Source organism: Cyprinodon variegatus, unplaced genomic scaffold (assembly GCF_000732505.1).
Source record: "Cyprinodon variegatus isolate N-32 unplaced genomic scaffold, C_variegatus-1.0 Scaffold4, whole genome shotgun sequence".
Classification (NCBI taxonomy): domain Eukaryota; kingdom Metazoa; phylum Chordata; class Actinopteri; order Cyprinodontiformes; family Cyprinodontidae; genus Cyprinodon; species Cyprinodon variegatus.
This window is the reverse complement of record NW_015150457.1, coordinates 2,344,260-2,371,646: the sequence shown is the minus strand read 5'-3', so window position 1 is coordinate 2,371,646 and position 27,387 is coordinate 2,344,260. Positions and strand designations below refer to the sequence as shown.

The following is a 27,387-nucleotide window of genomic DNA, read 5'->3' as shown; positions in this document are numbered from 1 at the left end:
CTCAGATTCAGGTTATTCCTGTAAGCAAGTAGGTAATATTTTTATTAAAGAAAGGGAACCAGCAATTTTGTCCAAGTGTGTAGATAATATAAAGGCCGCCTTTGAGGAAAAGAGGCCGGGCGAATTTCACAAGAGCCCTGTTTAGGCCAATGCACTGATATTTTAGAATGGCCCAGTCAAAGTCCAGATTTCCATTCAACTGAGAATGAATAGGGTTTTTTAAACTTCTACTTAGACAATGTTTAATCTACCTGAGCTTGCAAAGAAGGGTCACCATTCTGGTTAAGACATTTCCTAAGACGACAAAGTATTGACTAGGGGGATGAATTAAAACATAGTTAATAGTTTCTTATAAAACTGAGAGAAAAGTTAAATTTTCTTTCCACTTAAAAATTATGTAAACCCTCATTTTGGTCAGATTTGTAGTTGTGCATAAAAAGCTCAAAGGGACTGAATTCTTCAAGGCAGTGAATGCAACCTAAGATGTTCATTCACCAGATAGAATGAAATTCTTTAGATGCCAGTCTTTATTTGCTTCTACAAGGTATCACACATAACATAAACCAAGTATGTATATACAGAGATATACAAGCGTCTCATGTATAATAGGATTGTGCGCATTGGCTCACTGAGAATTTAAAATAAAGGCAACAATGTCACTTAGAAATTACAAGGTGATTAAAAACAAAAACAAAAAAACATGTTTTAAACATGTGCAAAGAGCTGTCAAAACACACATTTTTTAAAGGCAAAAATATCAATTTAACTGCAATAGTTTATTGTCCTCTATAGTGCATACTTTTTTTTTTTCTCTCTATGAGTAGGATAGAAAAATGAATAAAACATGTCTTCTACAGTGAATCCAACTTCATTTTCACTGCCAGTTTACCACATTAAGGTAAGGTCCATTCATAATAAGTGCTCCCTTCATTACAATCAAACATGTCAGTTCTGCTCATACAGAAAAACATTGTTCAAAGACAATTATGAATATTTAAGCAGATTCATACTAATATCTTCTTATAAACAGCATTTATACATTACATCTTTTTTTAACACTGTGCAAATGACAAAGGTAAATCATGAGAATTCAAACTTTAAAACACTTCACATTCTTCCAGATGGAATATTGTAAGTTCACACAGAGCAAATGTGCTTACCTTACAGAATGTTTCACTAATCTACCTTAGGTAAAAGCTGCGCTCTGTACTTAAACTAATTGAAGGCATTTAAAACACCACATTTTTTTATCTTTATTATAGAGCGAAAAAGTATAGCAGTTGGATTTTAAACATTCCTTCAAGGCAATTAGTTTAAAAATGATTTCTATTTTCTGCACACCTTATTTTGCAGTGCTTCCAGGGCTGATGTTGAGGAGGAAATGGAAAGCAGTTAACATTCCAAAAAACCAGTCATTCAAAATGTTCTATTTGTGCAAAAGCATTTTCTTCTGTTTTTATTTTTTTTATTTTTTTTTTTTAAACTGGCTCCAGAACTTCATACTTCAATACTTGAAAAGTGACTTTGCCTCCGACAATGTCACTGTTTTTTAGGTTTGCTTATTTTGTTCCCATCTGAGGTATGTCAGCAGGGCTGCAATGACGTCAAAACATTTGGATGGACGGCTAACAGCATGCAAGGAACAACCAATGCAATTCGCTTAATTTTTCTTTTTTTTTTTTTTTGGTTTTCCTACCTTCTGATTTCTGTAATTGATTATTGTTTACTGTCGTGCTGGTGTTGAGATAGCTCATCTTTTTTTATTCTACAGGCTCTTTTGATATCCCCTGGATGTTCAAAGACTGCCTGGACGAACTGGCCAAACAGGCGCTCCATATAACTCTCCCCCCGAGGAAACAGACCCTGCAGGAAGGCAATGTGTCCCCCATGATCAGTCAGCAGCAGAGCCACGTTTGGCAGAGCCTGGACTATGGCAACAGGGAACGCTGAAAAGGCCACAAACATATTCAAAGAGACATAGATTATAAATTACAAAGTCCACCAATCTCTTAAATGGCTCCCAGCTTTCTGTTATCTACTCACCACTCTGCGGAGAGAATGGGTCATCAGCAGCGTTGAGACACAGGATAGGTACACTAGTGTTGGGGAGCTTTTTGGCAGGGCTGGCATCTCGGTAATAATCTACACAAGTCTTGTAACCAAACAGGTGGGAAGTGAAACGCTCGTCAAACTCACGGATGGTCCGTGCCTAGAACACAGACAAGAATGAGACAATGAAGAACAGGAAAATTAATGAAAGTGTTAAAAGCTTTAAATTAATCCCCTAACTGCAGTAAACAGAATGAATCATGACCATTAGCCAAAACGAGAGAGGTACAAAATGGAGACCTTTTCCAGGTCTTTTAGAAGGTAAAGAAGGTTTGATGTCAACAGCATCACAGTTCATGTGTGTAAACATTGAGCTTAAAATCAGCTATGATGACTTCATTAAGTTCCAAAGCACTTTAGCTGTGAAACCAAACATGTTTAATCAGTTAGTCAGAAGCATCATTTAGCAAATAAGGGTCAAACTCCAGTCGTCAAGGGCTGGCATCCTGCCACTGGTCCAACAAATCACTAAATGAACTCCTCAGCATGCTGTCAAAACCTCCAGAGTTGTGCTAATGACCTAATTATTTGACTGAGGTGTTTTAAAGCAGACTTTGATCTGAAAGAAGCAGGACACCGGCCCTAAAGGACCGGAGCTTAACACGTGGGATTTAGGCTGAAGAAATAAGATTGTCCAAGAGAACTTTTATATCATGCATTTGAACCCCTTAAAAACTTATATCTGTAATCACACAACACATTTCATAAATCTAGCAGTTGTATTAAGTGTTTTAACAAATTACAGAAAAATCCTGAAGTGAAAAAACGAGAAGGGTTACTTCTGGGAAGAACACTGTAACATAGTGATAGGTGGGAGGTGGAAAGGATGAGAAATTCATATCACTCACCACCAGATGTCCTACTTGATCACTGCATCAATGAGGCCTCAAGTAAAGCAACAAGCTTCAACATAGCCCCGACTAGAGCATCACTAGTTGGGCACCTTTGCTGGACTGGCCCACAGCACTATAGATCCTCCATCATACTTAACTATGTGCGTTTAGCAATAGTCTATCAAAACCTCCAGTCAAAGCCTGAAGAGAAACATACATTCTAGCTTTGCAGGACTTGTGCAGTAGATGGTTCGACCATGTTAGTGAATAACTGAGTTTGAGAATAATTGCTACAGCTTACAGCAATGCCCTGTTTTTGAAATACTGCATTAAAATAAAACACCTTTACCTTAAGATGCAATCGTTTGCTGCAATTATCCAATAATTATTTATTTTTTGATTATTTCATTTCCATGTTCTTCTCTGTTCTTGATGGTAAATTAACAGGCATCCTTGACCAGCCTTGTTTGTCATATTTACCATGAACTTCTTAATTATTGCTCTTAAAGTGTCGACAATAAAGTAGGTTTATCTGTCATGTCAAAGTTGAACCTCGGGGAAATAGGAATCAGGTATAACTAATTAAAATTTCAACTTAAAAGTAAAGTACAATTCAAAAAATAAATAAATACATTTTTGGGTTACATTTATTTTTCAGGTATAAACTGTTTCAAGGATCACTTTTTGAAAAACAATAACAATAATTTAGATTTCTTTTTCTCCACTAAGTAAATCTAGTACAATACATGAAAACATAAAACTATGTCACTGTCCTAAAAACAAAGATAAATATATACAATATAATAATTGTGAAAGATACAGAACATTAGGTTAAAAGAAGCACCTTCAGGACGTAGTCCACATCCACCACTTTCTCCAGAATCTTCCTGTGCCTGAAAGAAATAAACAAAACAGCATTTAGTTTCCTTTTACAACCAAGTCTGCGCATTTAGCTGTACTTTGGTACATTTAAGAGTACAACAAACTATGCAACCTAGAAACTTTTTGACGCAGGCCGTTGGTGAGATGTTTGTTGAAAAGAAGCCAGTTGAGAGGTTCCTCCATCGAGTCCGATGACCTCAGTGCATCCCAGGCTACGGAGATCGTGATGCCTGCCACCATTCCTGACTCTGTGCGCTTACGGGCCAAATAGTTTAATAATATCATACTAAAGAAAAGAAGAAATGGGGGAAAATTAACTAGTTGGATCTCATAGAGATATGCTGGACTGATCTCTAACCACTCACCCTCCAAGAGATACACCAGCACCAAGCACAGGAGCCTGAGGGTACAAGCCTTTCACATGCTGCACCACTCGCTCCAAATCTGAAGTATTAGCAGCGCAGTAGGTGACGGGAGTCTGAAAGAAACACACATTCAAAAGAGGAAGTGTTAGATTAACAGTGAGAAGGCTGGACTTCCTTTATAAATATTGTTGCTAGCAGTTGCTCTGTCAACTCTCAGATTGTCGGTCAGTTACATTTCTTACACTGAGCATCCAAATGTATTAAAAAAAGGGTAAAAAATAAGAATATTACTCACAGATAAATATATTTCATTTACTTAAGAGGTCAGGCAAAGCGACAATAACTATTAAAAATGCAGAGTGCTTCTTCAAGAGAAATAAGAAAGAAAATTTGTAAATTTATAGTAGCCGAATGTTCTTCATTAAGAAGAGTGTTTCATTAAAGCATTGTCTAAAAAAGCCAGAAATAAAACAATATTAGAAGCAAACGATTATAATGTGTCAAAATCAAAAACAGATTCTATGAAGTATAATTCTATGTTCTTCCCTCTTTTATTTATCCCAAAAATGTGATTAATTATAACGAGAAATCGTTATAAAAAAAAAAAAAACTATTTTCTAGATTTAAAACAATTGAAAGAAAAAGAAATCAATAACTCATCTTCTACAAAGTTGAAATCCATAGATGTTTTGGGCAAAAATGTACTCTCATTAAATACATCCTAACATTTTTTAAAAAAAAATAAGAACATTGAATACATTTTTAAAAAAGGAAATTGGAAAAAAAAAAATCAGAAGATATAAATAATGATTAATATACATTTTATAATGACAAAGTATCTTAGCTCTTTACATCTTTCACATTTATGAGCTAAAAAGGGTGAAATAATAATAAACTTTAAAAAAGCCCTGAAGTAGTCTAGAAGTTAAAAATACCGTCACCTACCAACAACTCCTCCCCTCCTACTCCTCTGTTGTTGAAGACTACAGATCTGGAAAAGAGTCGATAAATAGAGATTCTGTCTCTAAAGGAAACATGTCAGCTGATATTAAATACAGCAGTCAGTCAACATGCATTAGCTGACTTATCTAATAGTAAAGTCTGAACAGAAACTAGTCTGGCTTGCTCCCTCCCTACTACTGGACACACCCTGTTATGAGATACAAACAGTTTTAAAATACATTGATCTAGTCTTACAGCAGATACATTTTGAAATTAAAAACTGAAAAAAAAAAAACTTTACTTTCAGGATATTTTAAATGAGGAAAGTACCTGTTTAGTTTCATATACAATTCAAGTAATTGAAACAGATTTTATATTTTTGCTCAACTTTTTTTTACTTGTTAGGAATAACAAGGGGCTTTTATTTTGTAAATACTTGTTATTTTGTAAATGCGACTTAATGCCAAGTCATTCTTCAAAACCCTTAAATTGGGCACAAATGTTAATTTTCATGAGTTAAAGGTTACGAGGGATTAGATATTGACATAATTTCTGCACATCAACAAAAAAACAATGTTTAAAAGAAAAGGCTCAAGTTTAAATATGTGGCCAAAACACTACCGAGGCTCAAGCTTTTTAAGAGCAGCTTTTTTAAAATCTTTTTAATCACACTAACTACGCCTTGTCCACTGCTAACTGTTGTAAAGGATCTATGATGCTGTGGGCTCATCTCTTTTCAAAAGAATCTGGAAACCCTGCTAAGTGTGTGTAGTGTTGAAAGATTAAACCATATTTACATAAAAAATGTCCCTTTGAATAAATGTGCTTAAGCATCACAAGTAATAATATTAATTCAAATATGCCAAGTGGAATATATCTCTTATTCTGGTGTTTGTTTATTTGTTTGTAGTAGTTTCAGGAGCAAAGCCTACCTGTAACCCCGTCTTGTTGCTTGGCTGACAGCGTGAAGCACGTAAGCCTGTTGGCTGTTCCCCGTCAGGCCTGGTAGGATCAGCACAGTGGGACGAGTTTTGGCTTCAGGGTAAGTCCTGCTGGTATGGTTGTCAACCCAGTCCAAGGAGATCTGACCACCATCAACAGTACGAATCAGCTCACTGGGAAGTAAAGTCAGTTCACGTTATTTCATTTTTAACTCACTCATCTGTCTGATAGAAAAACAAAGCGTTTGTTCTTACTTTCGATAAAAGACAGTGGGTTTTGATTTAAGCAGCGCACAGACCAGCGTCTGCAGCCGCCCTCCCCAGCACCAGGGAGTGGGACAAAACCGCTCCGATACCACAGGACAGTGCTTATAGAGAAATGCACTGAACGCTTCACTGCATATTAAGACGGGGATCTGAAAGATAAACAGAACAAAAACACTTACAAAGCACAGGAGAAAAGATTAACACCATTTTATGAAACAAAAATATGTGCAGCATTAAAACATTATTCAGCTAAAGCACTACTTTGCAAGCGGTATTTTTTTACTCTTTTGATTTAGAAAACTTACCTTATTTCAGTGGTATATAAAAAAGCCTTTAAACATCATGAAAGACGAGGTGTCTGAGAATACTTTTATCAGTCCTATTATGTTCACAAACTTGGCAAAAGTATATTTTTTCGTAAATGTTATAAAAGATAAAAACAGTAAGAAATAAATATGTCAATACTCTGATAGCTTTAAGGTCTTTGGTTTCATAGAATTAGATCTTGCCATATTACTTCATTAGCGATGATTAAACACTTTAAGCAGAAGTATCTGGGTCAAAATGATTCTTTAAAGGTATCTTGAGAGTTTACAATGAGATGCTTAGAAACCAATGTAATAAACCTTTCTACAAGAAGTTTCAGTTAAAAGTTACAAGTTGGAAGGGCTAAACATAACTTTAGATTTTTGTTAGAATAAGTTATATTGGAACTAGGGCTGCAAATCGATTAATCTGTCAAATATTTTTTTGATTAATCGATTAATAATCAGATAGCAAAAGGTTCTTTAAAGAAGACATTTTACAAAATTAAACCAGGTGCAACTAAAACTTTTCCACTTGAGGAGATCTGGATAGACCATGTTGACAGAGGAAAAAGTTTTTTTTTTAATCTTAAATGCAAAATGTTTACATATTATTATGTTTTTTTTTTACAATTTTGGTAATTTTGGCTGCTCAAGGTGGGTTGCACTGGCATGTTTAAGAGTCCCTACACTCCATTTAACGAATAATCGATACTAAATTAGTGGACAATCATCTCAATAATCGATTAAATCACAATTCATCCGATTAATTGTTTCAGCCCTAGTTTGAACTATATTGCAATAATCTCGATTATATATATTTAAGAGAAAACTTTAAGAAAAAAACAGTTTGAGAGGATTTAAACCAGATAAACTAGAAAAGAGGTAAAGACTGAATAAAAAAAATTAAGAAATAACCAAAAAAAAATGTAACACTAAGTAAAAGTGTATTTAGCATCGAGTAAATTAATCAGTTGTTCAACTAAAGAATAATAATATGGATTTTACTATTACAAATAAATAGTAATAACAAACAAATGCGTTTATTAGGGGGTTTAGAATAATAGAATAAGGGCAATTATTTAAAATGCTGACAATTAAGAGCCATTTGGTGCATTTAAAAAAACGTCTGTTTTTTTTCAGGCGGGCGGATTTTTTTTATGGAAAAAAATACAAATTAAAATATTGAGAAGATCGTTATAAATAGGTGAGAATAGAAAAAAGCGCATAATGCAGCTATAGCTGCTCAGCCAGAGCGCTGTGACTGACCTGACATTTGCGGCCCCACAGATAGTACAGAGCGGCTGTCAGGGAGCAGATGAACACCGTGTATGGCCTGGAAACACACTCCCAGTATGTTCTCCACAGCTCCACATTGGTTAAATACATGCCCGTGACCTATGGCTATCCTTCAACACAAACCTTAACCAGCCGCGCCAACACGGCTCGACACAGCAAAGAACTGACAGACAGAAAATAGTTAAAGTAACCTCCGGGAACCTGCCTTCATCCCCACCAGCTACCGATCAAAGGCCGCTTCCAGATTCCCCTTTGCTGCGATAAGTCCCATCAGCTGTGATAATGGTGGAGTCCACCTGCAGGCCTTTTTTTTTTTCTTTTGGGCCGGTATCTTCTCCGAAAGGAGACCCGCTTCCGGGATATTAGCGTTACTGACGGTAACTGAGTTTGAACCAATCAGCGTTGACGTTTCATGAAAGACCCGCCTTCTGTCCTTCTTTGCCCTACATCATATTTCTGATACGCTTTAGCGCCACCTCCAACGGTGTGGAGATTACCTGTAAACGCAGTTACAAAGGCCGTGAAGTTGATTGCAACATTTTTGAAGTAAACTAAACACATTTTCTAATGGGTGAAATACTCTAATATTTTTACATTCTTGTTTTTTATTATTTAATGCATGACTAAGAAACAAACAAACAAAGAAATTGCATATACTGTAAAAATATTTAGTTAAACAGAGGTGTCAAAGTATTAATGTTTGTTACTCAAGTAGAAGCATAAATCCTACTGTTTAAAAACACTTTTGTGCAAGATAGAGTATCAACTTAAGCTTTTTACTAAAGTAAAAGTACCTGTTTTAAAACTACTAAAAGTAAAGAAAGTAAAAGTAATGCAGGGGGAAAAAATTAAGGAACATTCTTCTACAGTTCTGGATGATAACTTCTTTATACTTAATTTTTTTATTTGTTGGCACCGTTTTCAACTTTACTTTTGCTTCTTTTTGAAAACTGTTTTTATACATGGCCAAAAATTAAGTTGGTGCAGTACTGAGTCCAACCACAAAGAAATTAATAGTCTGAATGGGGCAAATTATTTTGATTGTTTTATTTAGTTTTTTTTGCCATAACAAAAATGAGTTTAAATGAAACAGAATTAACAAGTTCATTTTTAAAAGTAAGGAGTAGAAAGTAAAGATAATTGCAAGAATAAATAAGGAGTAGAAGTAAAAAGTTGTCTACTCCAGTAAAGGTTAGATATTCTAAATTTCTTTACAAGTAACATAACTTAATGTAACTACTGTTAAATTAACGTTCTTTAATTTTTTCTTTTTTTTTGTTTACTCTTTATTTAAAATTAATTTTTGATGCCATATTTACATAAGCTGCTGTGTGGATTTTCAAGCATCATGCTGTTTATATAATAAAGTCACATAATGACCTGAACTTTTTAGTTTCCAATGATTTTCTAAATTTTACAAAGAAGGATGTTTCCTACCCTCTTCTCTCTGAGAACCGCAAAATAATTCATGTATCATTGTAGCTTAAAAAAGCTAGATAATCATGGATAAAAAATCTCAACATTAATCACAAAATCTCAATGATTTTGAAATAACAATTTCCTTGTTAATGACATTTATTAAAATAAAAAAAATGTGCTTCCTTTATAACCAGTTCTGTGCTGAAAAAAGTGAAATGAATAAACATTTAATTGAATTTTGAAATTTCTATTACCATGACTTATTTAGTAGAAAAGCACTGATCCATTTTCTTTTTTCACACCAATCCAATACAAATACCTGGACTGGATGTATTGGCTGACGTGATCAGTTCCTACTGTTGAATTAATAAACACTGATAAAGAATTTACTAGCTTATAAACACGTTTCGATTCAAACACTAGTTTTAGAAACATCACCCACCAACAGTAGGTTTTCTTTTTGTACTTGCACTGTGCACACCACCGGAGGGGGCCTTTACCTTGACTGAAAATGCAAATAACTAATAGGAACTTAACCTGAAACATATTTATGCTTTGTGTTCCCCCCTAGACCATACTGTCCTGGGCAGACATATGCATATGGGAAATATCAATACCCATCATTGCTTATATAATTGTCCAAACATCATAAACTTCTTTTGGTTGGTATTCTCTTTGGTACTTTGAAATTTGGCAAATTAAATGCAATTCAAATTATATGGTGTTTATAAAGTTTGTAGGTTAGGAAATTACAAATAAAATTGATTAGATCCACAAAGCTGACATTCCCATGTACCATACTTTTTTATTTGATATCTTTTATCAAAAACACTTTTTGAAAGTATGAGCAAATAACTGATATAAAAATGCCATGAATAAAAAGGAATATTGTGTTTGATTGTATTTCAGGTTTATTAAGTGCTAAGAGAATAAAAAATAGGTGATAGATGTAAGGTTCATTATGTTGTTTATTTTGATACAATTATATGTGAAAAAAAGCCCAAAAAAATGCACCCTCACCTCACATTTCAATGTGGTTTTTGGAGCTTTAAATAAAAACTGAGTGAAAACAGTTTCCAAAATAATTTCAGATTTGCTATAATCAAGAAAATGTTCTCCTTTAAAACAATCTAAAGGAACAGTCATCGCATTACTGTGATAAAAATCCTTTATGGATGATAATTCTGGATATGAATTTGCAGATCACATGGCTTTTGGTCTTTAATCTTACAAAGAAGCTAAAATATATGATTTTGAAATCAATTAGTTGAGGGGGATTCCTGCGACCACCTCAGATTCAATCCCACATTCATCATTTCCACGTCTGATTTTGAAGAAACCTGTATAAAGAAACAACATGTGAACATTGTTTTCTGCACCAAAACTATCACAGACTCTGCACGTTTTTTTCAAAAAATATATAACTTAGAAACATTGCATGTTCACTTTTACCTTTGTCTCCCCAGTCATTGTTCCAGGAGTTTGCAGCCAGCCAGTAGGGGGTGCCATTCTCCTCCCCCCAGCCCAGGAGCTTGATGGCATGACCTCCCAGAACTCCTCCAGTTACATGCTGATACACACCTGCTCAGGAAGAAAAAAATCTCAATCAGTTCATCCACCTGATTCATTTTAAAGCAGTATATTTGCCATTAAGCAGAACTCTCTTATGATGTCAACTTTAAAGTACCTCCATACTTGGATTTAAAGTTGTACTAAAAATATGAAATTTAGACAAAAGGACTGATGTTAAAACCTGCTTTGCAACTTTTGTTTCATACAAAGGTATATTTTGGCTCTGGAGCCCAAGAGAGGAAATTATACCAAACCAGCTCATTATGGCATTCAAATTGTCCTTAAATATGACTTAAACAGATTTAATAAAAAAATGCTAATTGACCTACAAATATAAAGTTCTGAAATGTGTATACTTCACATTAGTGGATATATTTAATTGTAGAGTGGAGTTTCATATATGTTCAGTTGGTAAAGTAAAAGACTAACCAGATTTATACAGTGGAAAATCCTCAAAGACGGTAAAGGCTGCCTCCACAGGCCCGTACTTATACAGCTCAGTCATGATCTGTTCCTGAGCCGATGGGACGCTGTATGAGCGCTGACCTGAAGGGGGAAAACGAACGAGAAAGCTTGGAGTCAGATGCAAGGCAGTCAATAGCAGAAGACTATATCAAAATGATCTACCAAAGTGTTTGTCCTTGGGGTATGATGGTGAATATCCATCAGCGCATTGCTGCAGACATTTAGGGGTCTCTGTTTCGCCCTGACATGGAGGACGAGTTCCGTTTACATGGTGTTCACACGGGGCAAGAGAGTAGGGTCTGCAACCTGGAACACAAACACACAATCAGCGCTTTAGACATCTGGTGCCCAAAAACTGTACTGAACTTTAAAAGCAAGGACTGTAAAGTTGGATAACCTTACCAACTTTGGAGTCATACAGGCCTCCTGTCACGAGTCCACTTTTTGTCCAGAACTCCCAAGCAGCGGATGGGAAGCCACCAAAGCAGCTACAAACACACAAAGCCACAGTATGCTTTACTTTAAAAAGCCTTTGAAATGGAAATAAACATGACAGATCAAGAAGGAACAACAAGGTAGTAAGCTTAGCCTTTTCTCTTTGGTCTGAATAAGGCTGGAAATAGTGAACATTACAAATGAGCAATTGAATTGTCTACATAAATATGTCAATGAAATTTTAAAAATGTAACTTTTGTACAGAGAAAGAGCGAAAAGTGTTGCTTGCAGGCCTAACAGCAGCAAAAAAACAAATTTTTCAGAGATGGCTCCCCCCACACAGGCTTCTTAATAAAAATGGCTGTTATACTTTCAAGATGTTATAATGATGGAACTGTCTACTGCAAGAATCCATACGGCAAGAGTGTCAACCATACAAATTTGGGAAAAAACTGCAAAGGGAGTTTCAGACTTGTTGGCGAATCATGCACATGCTTTGTCCTTTTTTTTTTTTTTATTTTTTTTTTTTTTATGTGTATTGGGTCATGTGATTTGTAGCTAAGGTTGGGGTGGGGCGGGTGGGTATTGATCACTGACTTTGTAATGTTCCAGTTTCCCAGCTTGGGAATTTGTTCTTAAATAAAAAACAGTGAATTAAAAAATAAAAAATTAACTTATGAGTGCAGATGGGGTGGGGGTGATGTACATTTAAAGTACCAATTAAAAGTTAGGGTTGCTTTATTTGTGCTACTTTATTGATTAATAATATCTTTTTATAAACATATAAAGCTCTGAGCTAAATCCTGGGCTGTTCCCAGAACTTTAAGTTCTTACTAATTTTATTAAAGAGATAAGGTCATTTTTATAAACGAGCTTTTAAGGTTGCAAGATGTAGGAAATGATAGTTATCAAATGTCCTAATTCCTCAATCTTTTCTCTAATATCTTCTGTCTAAACCTAAAACTTACTTTATTATGAGGTTCAGACAAAGAAATGATTTGTTTGCAAATTAGAGTTTCTATGATTGATTAACCTACCTAAATAAGCATGCAAATCATTAAAGAAACACTTATGGAGATCTTTTATCCACTGTCTGTGTATCTTTGAAAAGTTTCAAAGTAAACAATATATCATATTTCTTTCTACAAAATATGTGCTATAAGAGGAGATAAAAGAGTTTGATGCAGCAATAACAGTCTTTTGAAAGATACTTGAAGGGAAAATTTAAAAAAAAGCTATGCTTTGAAAAGTGTCAATAGTAATGTAAAAACTGCTGGGTTAATTAACAGCAGAGTTAATTTCTTGAACCAATTACAGAATTTGTGATAGAAGTTTATCTGTTTTAACCAACACTGGTTCTAGTATTCTGTCCCTGTTTGTCAGGTAAGAAAGAACACAAGACGGCTTATCATAATTCTTCACAAATCGCTGATTTTTACTTTACTAGAGCCATCTGATCTGACTCCTCTAAACCTGGAATAAGGATTGGTCAAATGGTAGAGTTGTACTACACAATAATATTAGTGTTGGGTTGTATTAAGGACCTATTTTCAAATTAGAGATCCAGTTTGTTTACTTTAGATGGCATACTGAATATTTAATTAGACAGTTGTCTTTATTTTGAGTTTGACTTAACTAAAGATAAAAAACTAATTTAACCCCAAATTCTTTTTCTTCATTAAGTCAGATTATTTGCTATTCTTTTAAACCCATTCGTCCTCCCTTAAATTGGAAACTTATTCCATGGTCCATACTAAACAGCGGACTGGATCAGTGAAAATAGTTTAAAGTGCATCAGCAACACCACAAAATAAGTAAATCATTATTATTATTATATTTTTTTTATTTGTAATTCTAAATAAAGTAGATATTTATGCAATTTGTAGATTTGGACCAGTATTGTCATATTTCATGCTGTGCTTCCACCTTTTTGGCCAGGTCTCAAAGTGCAAAAAAAATATTAATCTTTATGGGATTAAGCTGGTTTAATGACCTGTATTTCTATGGTAAATAGTCTGTTTTGCTTTACTCTACATTCAGTCATTCATACACTGATGGTGACAAGCTACATTGTAGCCACAGCTGGCCTGGGGCTCTCTGACTGAAGCGATACTGCTGTACACAGGTGCCACTGGTCTTTCTGACCACCATTAGAAGTTAAATTATGTCATCTTCTTGATATTTGGAAGCTCATTCGTGCTGTTTAATGTTGATCATTCTGTTCTTTGTTGATGACGCTCACCCCATTCCACACTCATCACAGCAGGTGAGCAGATCTTCAGCAGATATCTCCAGGGAGACCTTACCATCACTTTGGATACAAAGCCTGTCAGATATTGCTTCCACTGCCCCGAAAGCCTGTAGCAAAAGTAAAGATCAGTAACCAAATAGTATGAAATAAATGGTTTTATTCTTAACTGTCTGAACTTTTCTTACCCAGCAAGATCCACAGGAGCCCTGATCCCTAATCTGTTGGAGGGTGGGGCAGTTGGGCCACTGTTGGCGAGGGTCAAAGCTGTCTGGAAGGTTTATACCTTCAATGTTATGAACCCTAAAGGAGAGAGGAGATGAGCTGTTACACTCTGCAGGTAATAAACCTGTAGAGTGTCACCTGCCTGGTCATGTGAGGGTCTGAACACTCACATCTAACACTAATCACCATGAAGCTCCTAAAACTTACACCTCTGGCAGCTTGGGTCCTTTCAGGATGGTCCCACAAAGCCCTTTAACGTAGCTGATGTCAACATTATAAAAGTTTTGTCCAGCCTAAAGCAGAAATAGTTGAATTAATACAGATAAACGGTCAGGTTAAGACTGCAGTAGGTGACAGTGACATTTTCAGATTAAAAATAAAACTAAAATTAAATGACCTCACCGTCCAGGTGGTGTTGGCTTTGTTAATATGGTTGATCATTTCTGAGGAGAAGTGAGAGAGATGTGGGTGGGCCCAGGCTATGGAGCCGGTCACTGCCACACAGAGCAGGAAGAAAGGATGCATCCTAAAAATAAAAAATTGCATCTTAAATCATCATAAATGGAGAAAAAATAGCTGTAATCCTGCTCATCATTGTACTTTTTATTCTTACATATTATAGTAGCCTACTTGTTAACTTAATTGTAATTGATTAATACCACAAACACAGTCACATGCAAGTCAGGGCTAACATAATTAATACTGATTAGAAATCAGTTCAAAACATTTTTCTTATAGTAACTTTTAAGATCTAAGCCTGACAATGATCTTTTCCCCTATTTAATCTGCACATATTTACAAAGTGTCACAGAGCAAAATGGATGGCTGCAGTCAAAGTCGCCTTACCTGTGTTCCTCTTTCAGAGCTGAAGGCTTTACTTCACTGATGTTCTCTTTTCCTTCAAAGGAACAATGTCTGCTGCAACTATTTATACGAAAGGCAAAGTCATAGAATCACATGTTTGTGTAATAAACATATAATAGCTGCTCATCTCATGTGACCAGAGAAGCTCCAAAGGTTTACTGCTACTCTTTAAGGTAGGATACAGGTGAGAACAAAACATATATATATATATATATATATATTTATACATATATATGAATACTCGTGTTTTTTTCTCACCTGTGTACCTCTAGGAGTAGCAGTAAACCTTTGGAGCTGCTCTGGCTGATTAACCCATGCAGAAAATCAAATCAAAGATAGTCTAATAAACCTCAGAAAAAGTAAGAAACAAAAACATATAAAATGTTAACCATCTTGCATAAATCAGAAGCAGCTACAAATAAAAAACTATGTGTTTAATATTAACACAGCTGACAAAAAAAAAACTATGAAATTTTACAGTGCTGAGAAAATATTTTTTCATCAGTGTCCTGATTTTTAGTTTACGAACCTTTAGAAATTCCTTTTTTTTTTTTTTTATTCCTTGTTGACAGCTGTCAGGGACTATTTTCTTCCCTTTTTTGTTTAGGGTAAGATGTTGATTTAGAGATCCTTCCATTAGGACATGATCCTGGGTCAGACCAGATTTTGAGTAAATGTTTATGCTTCCACAATAAAAGAATGGCACCATACTTCAGCTTTATAGTTTAAAGAAATAGATGAAAACATTGCAAGTGATTGTCTTATTGCTATAAAAGATATCTTGACGATCACAAAGATTTTTGCAGGGCATTTTAGACATTACAAACAACAGGGAGACTTTTAGGACGGTGTTTGCCCAGTTATGTAAGTGTGAAACAGACAGCGTTTAAGAAAACGACAATCATGCAAGGTGGTGGTAAGATGCTGGTTTGCTGACTAAGGACCTAGAGACCTCAATGCTACTATCAGAGAACTACAGATTCTGTTATCAAGTCATAAAATCCTAAAGTACAATTTCGAGTTCGTAATTTTTAGCTGAAGCAGAACAGTGATCTTATATTCACCCGCAATATTTTGGAGTGGCACTGTCAAAGTTTCTGTTGAAATATATTCAAATGCTAAAAAAATGACCTTAAAAAGGCCACTTATGCTTCAACTTTACATTTACTCTATAAATTTATTACAATTATACAGAAAATTGATATTAAGTAGGGTCAGGCTTATTTGGATAGCTTTTCCCCCTGATAGATTAAATTTCCATGGTAGCCATGTTACTCAGGTTCAAAAAGAGCAGAGGAAGTGGTGCTATAGTAGGGATGTCCCAGTGCGATATCAACCAGAACATTAATACCAGGATTTATCAGCTTGCATCTAAAACCTGTGACATTAGCATGCTGAGGGAAACGCTCCACTTCTGTATTTAAGTTGTGAGTTGTTCTCCCACCTGTTTATGTTGGCAGTTATTTTCTGTGTGCATAATATCGCTTGATCAAAACTGATGTTTTCCTTCTACAAAATTAGTTTAAAAAGTATGTATGATTGGTGTTGATATATCGGGACTCAAAGCTGTAATACCGGTTTCATATTAGAAATGAAAAAGTTCTATCGGGACTTCCCTATGAAATAGTAATAATTGAAGATTTTCAGTTCAGTTTGGCATAAATTTTCCATTATCTAACCTTTGAATTTTATCAAAGCAATTCATCTTTGACCCAAAAAAGAAGCTCCAAATCAGATTTCAGAGAGATTGCATTTCTTTATTTCCTCAAATATGTACAAATGAAAACGTCACATTACATAGCAATGCTTGTAACTCTCCTTTGGTTCTGTACAAGGTTACTTAGTGCTAGCCTTTCTACTCACCAAAGCTGTTAAGGACACTTTGCTAACAAATTCCTTTTGTTCAAAATATATTTTCCTTTTTTTCCCCATTTATTAATGCATGTGTGATGTAACTAGCAGATAAATATTTCCTCTGTATTTCTGAAGAAAGTCCAAACTGAATGAAATAGAAAATTACCTAAATCTGTTAATGGAATCTGTCTGTGATCAAACAGTGCAAAAGTTAACATTCTTTCAAGTGTTTCTCACAATTGGGATTATAACATAATTATATACAGCTAAAAGGTTCAGACAGAATTCAACCTAAGCTTCATAAAGGTCAATGGCTGTTCCCTACAATCCTAAAATCACCTTTTGCAGCAAATGCATGGTGGATGAGAACATATCAAAACCAAAAACGTTTTTGAGGTCATGCTGCAAATAAGAACCCCGAAGTTCAGCCAGTCTGTGGTTCTTTAACAGCCAATGTGGGAAGACATTGCCCAGGTTTCCAAAGAAGGAGCAGGACTAAAAGTCCAGAGAGGGGAGAGAAGCAGCATTTTCCAGTCTGTGAGCTACAGGAAGCGTCACTGCATGTCCCCGGTGCTCTGCGCCGGGGCAGCTGTAGTATTGAGATACTGCCAGCTCAGAGCAGCCAGCAGCATGGCAGCTGACAGGTACACAGGAGAAAGGTGGTGGTTCCTGGAGCTGAGGGCGGGCTGCGGGAGGGCCGATTTCTCTTGGATCAAAGCCAGGATGTGCAACGTCTTGTCCCTCGACGGATCATTGAGGGAGACCTTCTGTAAGATCTGGACAAAAGAGAGGACAGTGGTTCAGTAAGTCTATGTGGTGGAAGCTGACAGAGAAAGACTGATCCTACAAACCTCCTGGCTGTACTGGGCGATGATGGTCTGCACAGCGCTCATGTTGGTGGCTTCCATCATGAGGGTGACAGCCTGGCCCTTTCTGATCTTCACCACACCCTGAAACACCATGGGGTTGTTGTAGCATGTTGAAAGGGTAGCTATGGCCATCACCTGGTTAACAGAGGAATTACATCTCATTAGTCTACGGAAGGAGAAGGGACAGTTATTGCTTTAATTCTAGAAATAAGATTATTTTTTTTTTTTTTTTTTATCCTTTTGATATAAGGAAAAAGGCATTTAACAATCAAAAATCAAGAATATTAGGCAATGCAAAAAACATCAGACAACCCTTATTTTCTTCAATTTTTCGCTTTGAGGTTCTGTTGGCTGAATAACACGATAAACACTGAAAAAATGCTGTTAAAATATTTTTTCCATGACGGTATTTGGATACCTGAGATCACTACCAACACAAAACCAATGAAAACAAGTAAATAAACAAAACAGTACCAGGTTTTAGAATGTGGGCAATTTCTAGAGTAACTAATATTTATAAATTAGTAGTTTGGATGTTAGATCCACTCAAGAACTATGAGTTCCTGAAAAAGGTAGATTTTTCTTTTAAAGATGACACCTTTGGCTATTTCAAACCTTAGAAACCTTTTAGGGAAGGCCTTGGTGCTCAGTATAAAGCGTAAGTCACAATGCACTCCTCACTAGGTCAATTTGGGCACTACTTTATAACTCAGGGATAAATAGATCTAAAAATGGAGGCAACTGATTTTTGTTTTTAAGACAAATTTGACACTTTTATTCGGTTCCGTTAATTTTCTTTCCCTCTGATGACATTATTAATGTTTATATATATGAAACACTGGGGCATTAAAGAAAAGTCCGGTCATATTCAGAATTCAAACTTCTGAAAGTACTTTAAATATGAAATTATTACATGCAGTTCAATAAATGATAAGTGTTTTTAATTAAGAGTCATTTTCATTTGAATGTGCTTTACCAGAGGCATCCATGTTTGTCAAGGAGCACTACTGCCACCTACTGGTTTATGATGTCATCGTCACAAACCGGTAGGTGTGCAGTATGGGCTGTTGATCAAGTCCCAGTGCTGTATCTGGTGTTTGTCACAACACGCTATTCTCCAAATGATCTTGAAAACATTCTTCTTCGAAATGTTGGCTACATATTACATGTTTTTCTCTGGCCAGAAGTTCAATGGCACATCCTCCCTCTTCAAGTTCTCAATTCAACGACAAAATTTTTTTTTTCACTTTACCTGATGTATTTCAACATCCAACTGCCATGCACATGGGCATTGTCCATTTAACTACAGCTCTCGTGAATTTCAATGGTGAAGTCCTCTCGAAATCTTCAATAATTGTTGTTGATTGCAGATGGGTCTAGTAGCTCCCATTGATTTTGCTTGTAAAGCGGGGAGAATAGCCCTAGGCTTACCGCACAGTGACATCACTGCCCAGAGATGTCCGGAGTGAGGTTTTACTACGTATTAGTTTTAGGTACAGATAATGATCCATTGATTATTCCTTGCTGACCGGACTTCTCCTTTACATAAAAATCACCACATTGTTAGAGTAGAAGATGGTCTTACTTGAGGAATGGCACAGAAATTGAAGACGCTTTGGTTGCGCAGCCGAGACAGGTAGGCAATGACATCAGGGACGTGACGCAGAGCATCTGTGACCAGCAGGTTGAGGCAGGACAGAGCAGACTCCAGCTTCTCAGGCTGGGCCAGATCCTCCAGGCGACTTGCAAACTGGCTCCATGCCTGCACAGCAACACACAGGACAAGTTATTTTTTATGTTTTCTGCTGACACTCTTGATGTGTCACAGTAAAGAGGACTAGAGATCCAAAGCTAAGAAGGGGAGAATATATTAAGAAGACAAAGATTAATAGCTGAAATATGCACATCACTAATCTGGCCTTTATGGAAGAATTATGCAATGTTTGAAGCCTATTAAACACGTGCGAGAAGATGCACAAGCCCATTTCTCCTCGTGCACGCTCTGTTTAAAAGTTGCTGTTTGCTCGTACAAGCTTACTTTCTAAAAGAAGATTAGCAATTTTTATATGTCAGACTCACTACCGGTAAGTGAAAATGATGATGATGATTCACCCAGAAAAAGAACATCCTCCACTATACCTTTAATGGAACTAAATACAAGATAATTCTGAAGTGAAACTCAAAGCTAAATTGGTGATTCAACTTCTAGCTGAAAGCAAACGGTACGGTATAATCTGCATGCGACTCACAATCCTGAAAACAATAAAGCTGCCAAACTACAGTTCAGCATGTCTATGATCCCATGCAAAGCTAACATTTCAGTCTAAAGGCCTTCGTTCTTACCTCTTTAGGCCAAAAGGCCCGTCCCTCCTGTGTGTCTTCAAGATAGTCCCGGATGATGTTGGTTTTCTGAAGGAACAGGCCCATTGAGTTTGCCAGCTCTGTGTCCCGTCCCACCTCTGGATCCTCCAGCTGGGAGGCTGAGAAGAGCCGGGACAGACCAATACCAACGAGCCCAGCGACGTAGTGGCAGTACTGCACAGATCAAAGAAACACCACAAGGGTGTTATCACGGCATTAGTAATACACACTATGGCTGAGAGTTCCTATATGCTGACCCTGGATCAATTGTTGTAATTCTTCCTGTTGCTTGTAGATTATTAGAGTTATATAGAGTGCCAAAGCTTGAGTTAAAGCAGGGCCTTTAGTATGTTTAAGGTCTGGAAAATTAGATTATGGGGAGTATTTTAAAATTCTAAAATCAAAATAAATCAAATTAATTTGATTGAATAAAAAGGCTCTTTCTACTTTGCTTCCCTCTTTGCCTCATTCCTTCTTTATATCTTTCATTTCTTCCCATCTGTTTTTTCTACGTTTCGCATTTAAATCCTGCCCCCTCTATAACTATCTGCCATGAATTAACAATGAGCTTTTGTATTTATACATTACAAAATGCACCCAGGGGACTGAAAACACTGTTAAAAGTAATTTATTCTGTTTTGCACTTACCTGGTCCCACTCTTTCATGGATCCCACCTTCTTTTCCAGAAATTCAGCCATCCCGACTCCCATCCGGTGGCAAATATCTGAGATGACGTCTCTGTATTCCTGAGCAAGGTTTCTAAATTCAAGTGATATCTGGATTCAAACAATCAACGACAATCAAAGTTACTCTTAAAGAACAGCGTTAGGGGAAAAGAGCTCTGCAGGAGTCAGTGACTCTCTGTGGATGCATGTGGTGCTGCTAACCGTGGGGAAATCCTCCAGAACTTGACGATCCTTCTCATGACTCTCGGTGAAGCACCACTCCTCCTGGTACAGGTAGGTGTGGAAATTGTTAAGCATGGGCACCTTTTTCTCCAGAGGGATGGTCATGTCGTCTTCCACTGTGTCCAGCGCACGGAGAACAAGGTAGAAGATGCAAACCGCATGTCTGGATAAAGAAAAAATATGTAGTCCACATCTTGAGCTGATGCTCAGTAAAACTGGAAGGAGACTGGCTAGATACTCATTAGAGCAGGACTTTGACCGGGCCATTCTAACCTATAAATACCTCCTAATAACACAGTGAGGATGCTGTAGACAGGATCATGTGCAGCTAATTTTCTAAAATAGCTTCCTTTTTTTCCAGCACTGTCAAAGTTGTCGCTTTACCTAAATGCACATCTTGGGTAAAGCAAGTTTAATACAAATGCACACCAGACTTTTCCAAATGTTGCTATGTTTAACACATTTTCTCTTTAATAATAACAATGTTTTGACAAGAAACTATTAAAACCACTGCTTTAGAAAGGGTTGTGCAACAATTAATTGATGTTTTGCTGAAGGCATGCAGGATTTTACAAAACAACGAACAAAGTACACTTTGTTGATTGTTGTTTAGGACAGCAAATAACTGAATCAGTTATTGATTTGGAGGGTTGTTGACTGCTTTGCGAAAGTCAAACTAGTGCTAACTGCTTCTGGGTAGGCCCTGGCATGCACTGGATTCTTTTACCCTTTGAAGGCATACAAAAAAGGGCTGCATATTTCTTCACAGGTCTGGAGTTTCATAACGACAGACTCAAAACATGCAGATCTACTTCCACCATTCTCTACAATATGTTTTCCAAGGGAGGTCCCTAGATGCAGCCAGCAGTCACACCTCTCCTGACCTGCACAGGGGCGGAGCTAGATGGGGGGCCAGGAGTGGCCATGGCCACCCTTAGCCAATCATCGGCCACCCCTACCATTTTTTTTTCCTCTCATACAGATAGTGCCAACAGTAATACTCCCAACATTTTTTTTCCGTGGTTAATTACGCACATCAATATACTAACATCAAAGATGATAAATACAGAATTCATGCTCTTTTCAGAACTAAATTTTGTGTTATATGGGGTAAAGAGAAAATGATGTCTCTGCAAGTCATCTAGGAGTCTTTAGTGAAATCATAGATACATAAATTTTTTTTTTTTAAATTAGCAAATAATCAATTTATGTAGATATTAGTGCTTGTAAATATTAATTTTATGCAGAATATTTATTGATACAAGTAGGTAAGTAATGACAATGATTATTGATTTACACCCCATATTTTCTTTATTTAAAAAATGGATGTTTTGCTCATTAATTTTCCTGTTGGAACAGTGTAGAATGACCCTGAGGTCAGAGGCGTAGCCAGATTTTAACATGCGTGCTTTCTAGATGAAAGGTATAGTGGATAAAATACTTTCAGGTTTTAATTCTGGTGGGTAAATCTTTTCCATTGTCATTACTTACCTACTTTTATCAATAATCATTCTGCATAAAATTGATATTTACAAGTGTAAATATCTACATATTTTGATTATTAACTACGTTTTTATTAAAATAGTTATTTATCTATGATTACACCAAAGACTCTTAGATGACTGGTAAAGACGCATCCTTTTCTCTTTACCCCATATAATACAAAATTTTGTTCTGAAAAGAGCATGAATTCTGCACATATCGTCTTTTAATGTTAGTATATTGATGTGCGTAATTAACCAGTGTTTTTGTTTTCAAGAAATGATGAATACATGAAAAAATAGTAAGTAATATATGAAAAATTAAAATGAGTATTCCACTTGAGAGTATTACTGCTGTATTAGAGGGGGAAAATGGTAGCGGTGGCTGATGATTGGCTAAGGGTGGCCATGGTCACCCCTGGCCCCCCATCTAGCTTCGCCCCTGCGTGAGGTTCTGGTTCTTATAAAAAATGTCTGGCTACGCCTCTGGACCTGCAGCCACCTCAGATCTCTGACTCACCTCAGCTCTCCGTCCAGCGCCTGGATCACAGCCGCAAAGCTCCGACTGGTCTGGTTCAGATACACGTAACAGGTCCTCAGGCTGACGCTCATGGACTCCTGGCAGTGGCAAAGAAAGGCTGTTTGTCTGTAGAAAGCTGCTGCTCTGATGGCGTTACAGGGTCTGGCGGCCTCCTGCAGGCCCCTCTCCCCACGCCTCCCCCAGCCCTGCAGGAGGGACCGAGGAGAAGCTGAGCCGCAGCCTCGCGGCGCCACGGAGAGAGAGCGCTTTAAAACGGACAGAGAGACCGGACACTTGCAGCAGGCTCCGGCCATGCGGAAACCCTGACGGGAAGAGCCCGAGGCTGCAGTTAGGAAATGACACGGTCCATGTGGACGCCACGCTGCTTGGGGGACTTTCAAACCCCGAGTCCATGAGAAGGACAAGCGAGCAGAGAGGGGTCGAGCGTGTTGTAAAATCTTTGGAGGGCGTGAGGTCGCCGCGCTGATCTATAAGCAGCCTATCGCACCGTTAACTTAGCAGGAGCTGCGCAGAGCATTTGTAGATCTGTTGTTTTGATCAGGCGCACTCCCCCACCCCTCTGCCAAAAACACTGGCAGCTGCAACGTCGTTAGGAAATGCAACGGTTTGGACCTCCTTTGATCTAGGTTTAGTAAAACAGTCAAATAATTTTGTTTATAGATTTGTTTAAAGAATTTGTCATTTAAATAAACTTTACGTAAGCAATTGATTCCACAAAAAACACGAAAAAATGCGTAGATTAAGGGATTTCGTTAATACGAATGAGAAAAACGAACTACTCTGTTATAGGTTCATGCATGCACTGCGAAACTAATTTAGTTCTCCAAAAAAAATCAGAACAAACTCCTTAAAACCATTACTAGAGGAGGTGACGTTTTGCTGACACCTGGTGGATGAACGATGTAACTACATTAGTATATGTTTGCAGTAAAAGCTGTGTAATATCTTAGTTGAAAAGGCCGCAATGAAATGAAGAATTGATGTAAATCGATTATTTCGGATTTCTTGAAGTGAAAAAGGTCCAGTCGTCATGTTTAGGGGTATGTCTCTATTTCTGCCTTAATGATTTGGGTCAGCAAGCTTTTTCATTTTTTTTTTTTTTTGTAATATCAGCATTCATTAAGTGGTATACTCCTGGCAGAATATGTCAAGTCCTGCTGAAAAAAATTAAACCAGTATCTCTTAATAACTGGTCAGCAGAGCAAGGCAATATGAGCTTAAAAGTTTCCTTGTAATCAGCTGTTCTGATTTTTATTTCAGTAAATATAGATGATAATCAAATTAACAGTGAAAAATCCACACATGATCTTAAGCAGATTGGATTCTCTCCACTCTTCCTCCACACTCTGACCTTTTGAACAGGCCTTGCTATACATCGCCCCTCTGCCTTCTGTACCTTCTTTTACACTTTTTCCTTCCACTCAACTCTCCAATGATATGCTTGGTTTAAGATAAAAGATTATACCTACTCATCAGTGTTATGAGTAACTCCCTTGTAAAGGAGGATGTCAGTGACCGCTGTGTCAATAGTCTTTATTATGTAATCTAACATTTCAGATTAAAAAAAAAACAAAATTTTGCTGGATTTTTTTCATTTTTTGAAACACTGAATTCAGAAATGAACTATTGCAGCATATATCTATATCCCTCTATATGTAATATATCTATAAACATAACTTTATTAAAAGATTCACAAAAATACACCAGCATTTAATTCTAATTGTAATCAATTGAGATAGATTTGCAGTTTGCACTGTTGAATGCTGTTTTTAAAAACCGAAAATAATACAAACTTTTTTGCAAACTTCTGGATCAGAATCCAGTTTAATGTGAGGCCTATTATTACAATGCAAGCAGGTTTGTTTTTTTGGAAACTTAAGGTAAAAAACACTGTTTTCTCCAATGCATTTATGGAGATTGTGATGGAGAGTTTGATTTACGGTGAGCCTATAAAAAAAAAAAAAAAAAACATTTTATCCGAAAAATGGCTCACATATTCAAATATATTATTTTAAAGCACCAAATTTGTATTATATTAAAATGCATATACTGTAAAAAAACACTATGCATAAGGGGGTGTCTAAAATTTAGAAAAATAAATCCCAAGGAAAAAATTAAATACTCAAACCAAGGGAAATGATCTGTCCAAGAAAGGCAAGATAGTTTTACCTGACAAGATTTCTTGATTTAAAATTTCCATGTTTAACACCCAAAATTGGAAATGGTCTTAAAGCAAGATAAATTATTTACACTTCTAATAATTGTTGATCACGGGTGTTAATGCTACTGTCTAGAGATCACAATATCCATGCAGTCCCTTATGATGTTCTCCCTGTGCACAAATAAATAAATTATATCAAATATCAAATTATCCATGATTTTGTGGAGTATAAAATACTAGGAAGAAATTAGGAGAAGGTTTCAACACATTTTGCAGCCTGCTTCTTTTCTTCAGGTCACATTGGTGTTTAAACTGTGGGATTAGCATCTTCCCTTAGTGGTGAACCCTCCAAGCTCATTATAAAACTTAAATCCTACGTCAGTGGTCACCTCTGCCTGTGTGCAGACAGCAAGCACCGATTTAATTTGTCAAAGTCCAATTAGCTGAGTGTTTTCTCCCTTTTAACAGTGTACCTTACTGCACTGCAAAGTGACAGACATCCATTCAAAGAGGCCTTTGTGTTTATTCTGTAGATGTATGTGTTGCTCTAAAAAGCAGATCATATAATCTGCATGATACATTCATTGTCTCTAATGCAGTCTCAGTATTGAGCTATAGGTATTTTACTCACATAATCCAACTTTGGCATGACGGCTCTGCATCCTCCCATCTTAAATTTAAACAGGTTGATTATCTCCTCCGGATGTCCCAGTGATTTCAGGATGTCCATGATGTCTCAGCTTTTAGCTATTTTGACAGACTGGTGAGTAATGTCAGGGAGATGCTCTCCATCGGCGCTGTAGTCGCTGGGATTGAACTGTCCAAACACCACCATTAAGAGAATGATGTTTTCCGTTTCACACGCGTCATATCGACTGACTCCAACGATTGGCTGGCTGGTCATGGGTTTAGAGCGCAAGGGCCAATGGGTGATCAGAGCGTCTGGCGTGATGCCCCGCCCTCAAAAAGTGTCATCTCAGCGCACCTTTTGATAGGCGCTTTCACCATACGAGCGAGAGAAGAACAGCTCTATTAAATGATAAATCCCCGGAAGTAAAAAATAGTTATGGCAAGCCATTAAAGAAAATAAACAATCCCCTACTTTTTTTTTTTTTTTTACATTTGTAATAATATAACTATTACGAGTGACATAACTAGTATAAAGAATTGAATGCATTAAATGTATTCATTAATTTAGGGTGTCCATTCTAACAGCTTAGGCAAACAGTATGATGTTTTTGTTACAATGTAAGTTATGCTGTATAGAAATGTTGGGAAATTAATGACACAACATCTGGTTCAGCAAATAGATAATTATTAACCACGTGTGTTAATTTTTAATTTTGTTTTAATGTATTAACTTCAAAACAGAGACTATGTTTTGTTTTGCTTTTGTTCCCCTAATGTATGTGTGAAGTTTTAGAAAGTTGCTTTCCTGCATTTATATTACAGATATCTATATTTATTCTTTCTTTGCTAAAAAGAATGATTTTCGGATAGCATTTTTAGTATAGAAAGCTGCTTTGGGACAAAATTAATTAATTCCCTAAAATATTAGTTTTAATTCATAAAATTCAAAATATTGACACCTAAAATCACATTTATACAAGTTTATTTCAATTAATATGTAATGTCTGTCTTTTTTTCTGACTTATTTATGTAAAAATAAAAACATTTAAGCAGTAGTCTAAAATATTTGTGCGCATATTTGTTATTAATTTATGGCTGATCATTTTTAATTCTGTTTAATGTGTTTGACATCAGTAATACCTTCTAAAAAAAAACGCAAATGTTCAGCCGTTTTGGGGACCAAGATATGTATTCGTTGTCAGAGTAAAATAGCACCAGTTGTTAGGATTGTTGTTGGTAGAATAGCATCTCTGAATGGTCGCCTGAATCAGGTAAAGCAGGAGTAGATCACTCCAGGAACCACACACCTGTTAGGTAAGAACAGGAAACTAAGACGGCAGTTCGTATAGGCTCACCTAAATTTAGTGACAAAGAAAAAGAAAACCTTTCACAGGCTGAGGGGTATCAATG

At 36.5% G+C, this 27,387-nt stretch overlaps 3 protein-coding genes across 5 annotated transcripts; all 3 read right to left on the bottom strand.

Annotated features, from left to right (window-relative positions):
• Window positions 1-689: 689 nt before the first annotated feature.
• Window positions 690-8,305, bottom strand: LOC107082696 (phospholipase ABHD3-like). 2 transcript variants are annotated; one of them, XM_015371487.1, is made up of 9 exons: window positions 7,914-8,305; window positions 6,328-6,488; window positions 6,064-6,246; window positions 5,135-5,180; window positions 4,190-4,302; window positions 3,937-4,110; window positions 3,787-3,835; window positions 2,044-2,209; window positions 690-1,946 (listed from the first exon to the last, which is right to left on the bottom strand). In XM_015371487.1, the coding sequence occupies exons 1-9, from the start codon at window positions 8,031-8,033 to the stop codon at window positions 1,717-1,719; spliced, it is 1,242 nt and encodes a 413-aa protein (XP_015226973.1). In that variant the 5' UTR covers window positions 8,034-8,305; the 3' UTR covers window positions 690-1,716. The 2 variants fall into 2 exon arrangements, with proteins under 2 accessions (XP_015226973.1, XP_015226983.1); XM_015371497.1 differs by having other exon boundaries at window positions 8,149-8,303.
• Window positions 8,306-10,552: 2,247 nt separating this feature from the next.
• ctsb (cathepsin B) lies at window positions 10,553-14,832 on the bottom strand. The gene is made up of 9 exons (XM_015372562.1): window positions 14,710-14,832; window positions 14,515-14,600; window positions 14,271-14,385; window positions 14,077-14,192; window positions 11,802-11,887; window positions 11,562-11,705; window positions 11,364-11,480; window positions 10,815-10,943; window positions 10,553-10,702 (listed from the first exon to the last, which is right to left on the bottom strand). Exons 1-9 carry the CDS (start codon window positions 14,830-14,832, stop codon window positions 10,626-10,628), a joined length of 993 nt encoding a protein of 330 aa, XP_015228048.1. The 3' UTR covers window positions 10,553-10,625.
• Window positions 14,833-16,916: 2,084 nt separating this feature from the next.
• On the bottom strand, window positions 16,917-26,195 carry fdft1 (farnesyl-diphosphate farnesyltransferase 1). Of its 2 annotated transcripts, XM_015371518.1 has the most exons (8): window positions 25,979-26,195; window positions 23,166-23,263; window positions 21,144-21,327; window positions 20,904-21,032; window positions 20,238-20,429; window positions 19,480-19,656; window positions 17,877-18,029; window positions 16,917-17,801 (listed from the first exon to the last, which is right to left on the bottom strand). In XM_015371518.1, the coding sequence occupies exons 1-8, from the start codon at window positions 26,075-26,077 to the stop codon at window positions 17,580-17,582; spliced, it is 1,254 nt and encodes a 417-aa protein (XP_015227004.1). In that variant the 5' UTR covers window positions 26,078-26,195; the 3' UTR covers window positions 16,917-17,579. The 2 variants fall into 2 exon arrangements, with proteins under 2 accessions (XP_015227004.1, XP_015226995.1); XM_015371509.1 differs by lacking the exon at window positions 25,979-26,195 and having other exon boundaries at window positions 23,166-23,479.
• Between the last annotated feature and the right edge of the window lie 1,192 nt (window positions 26,196-27,387).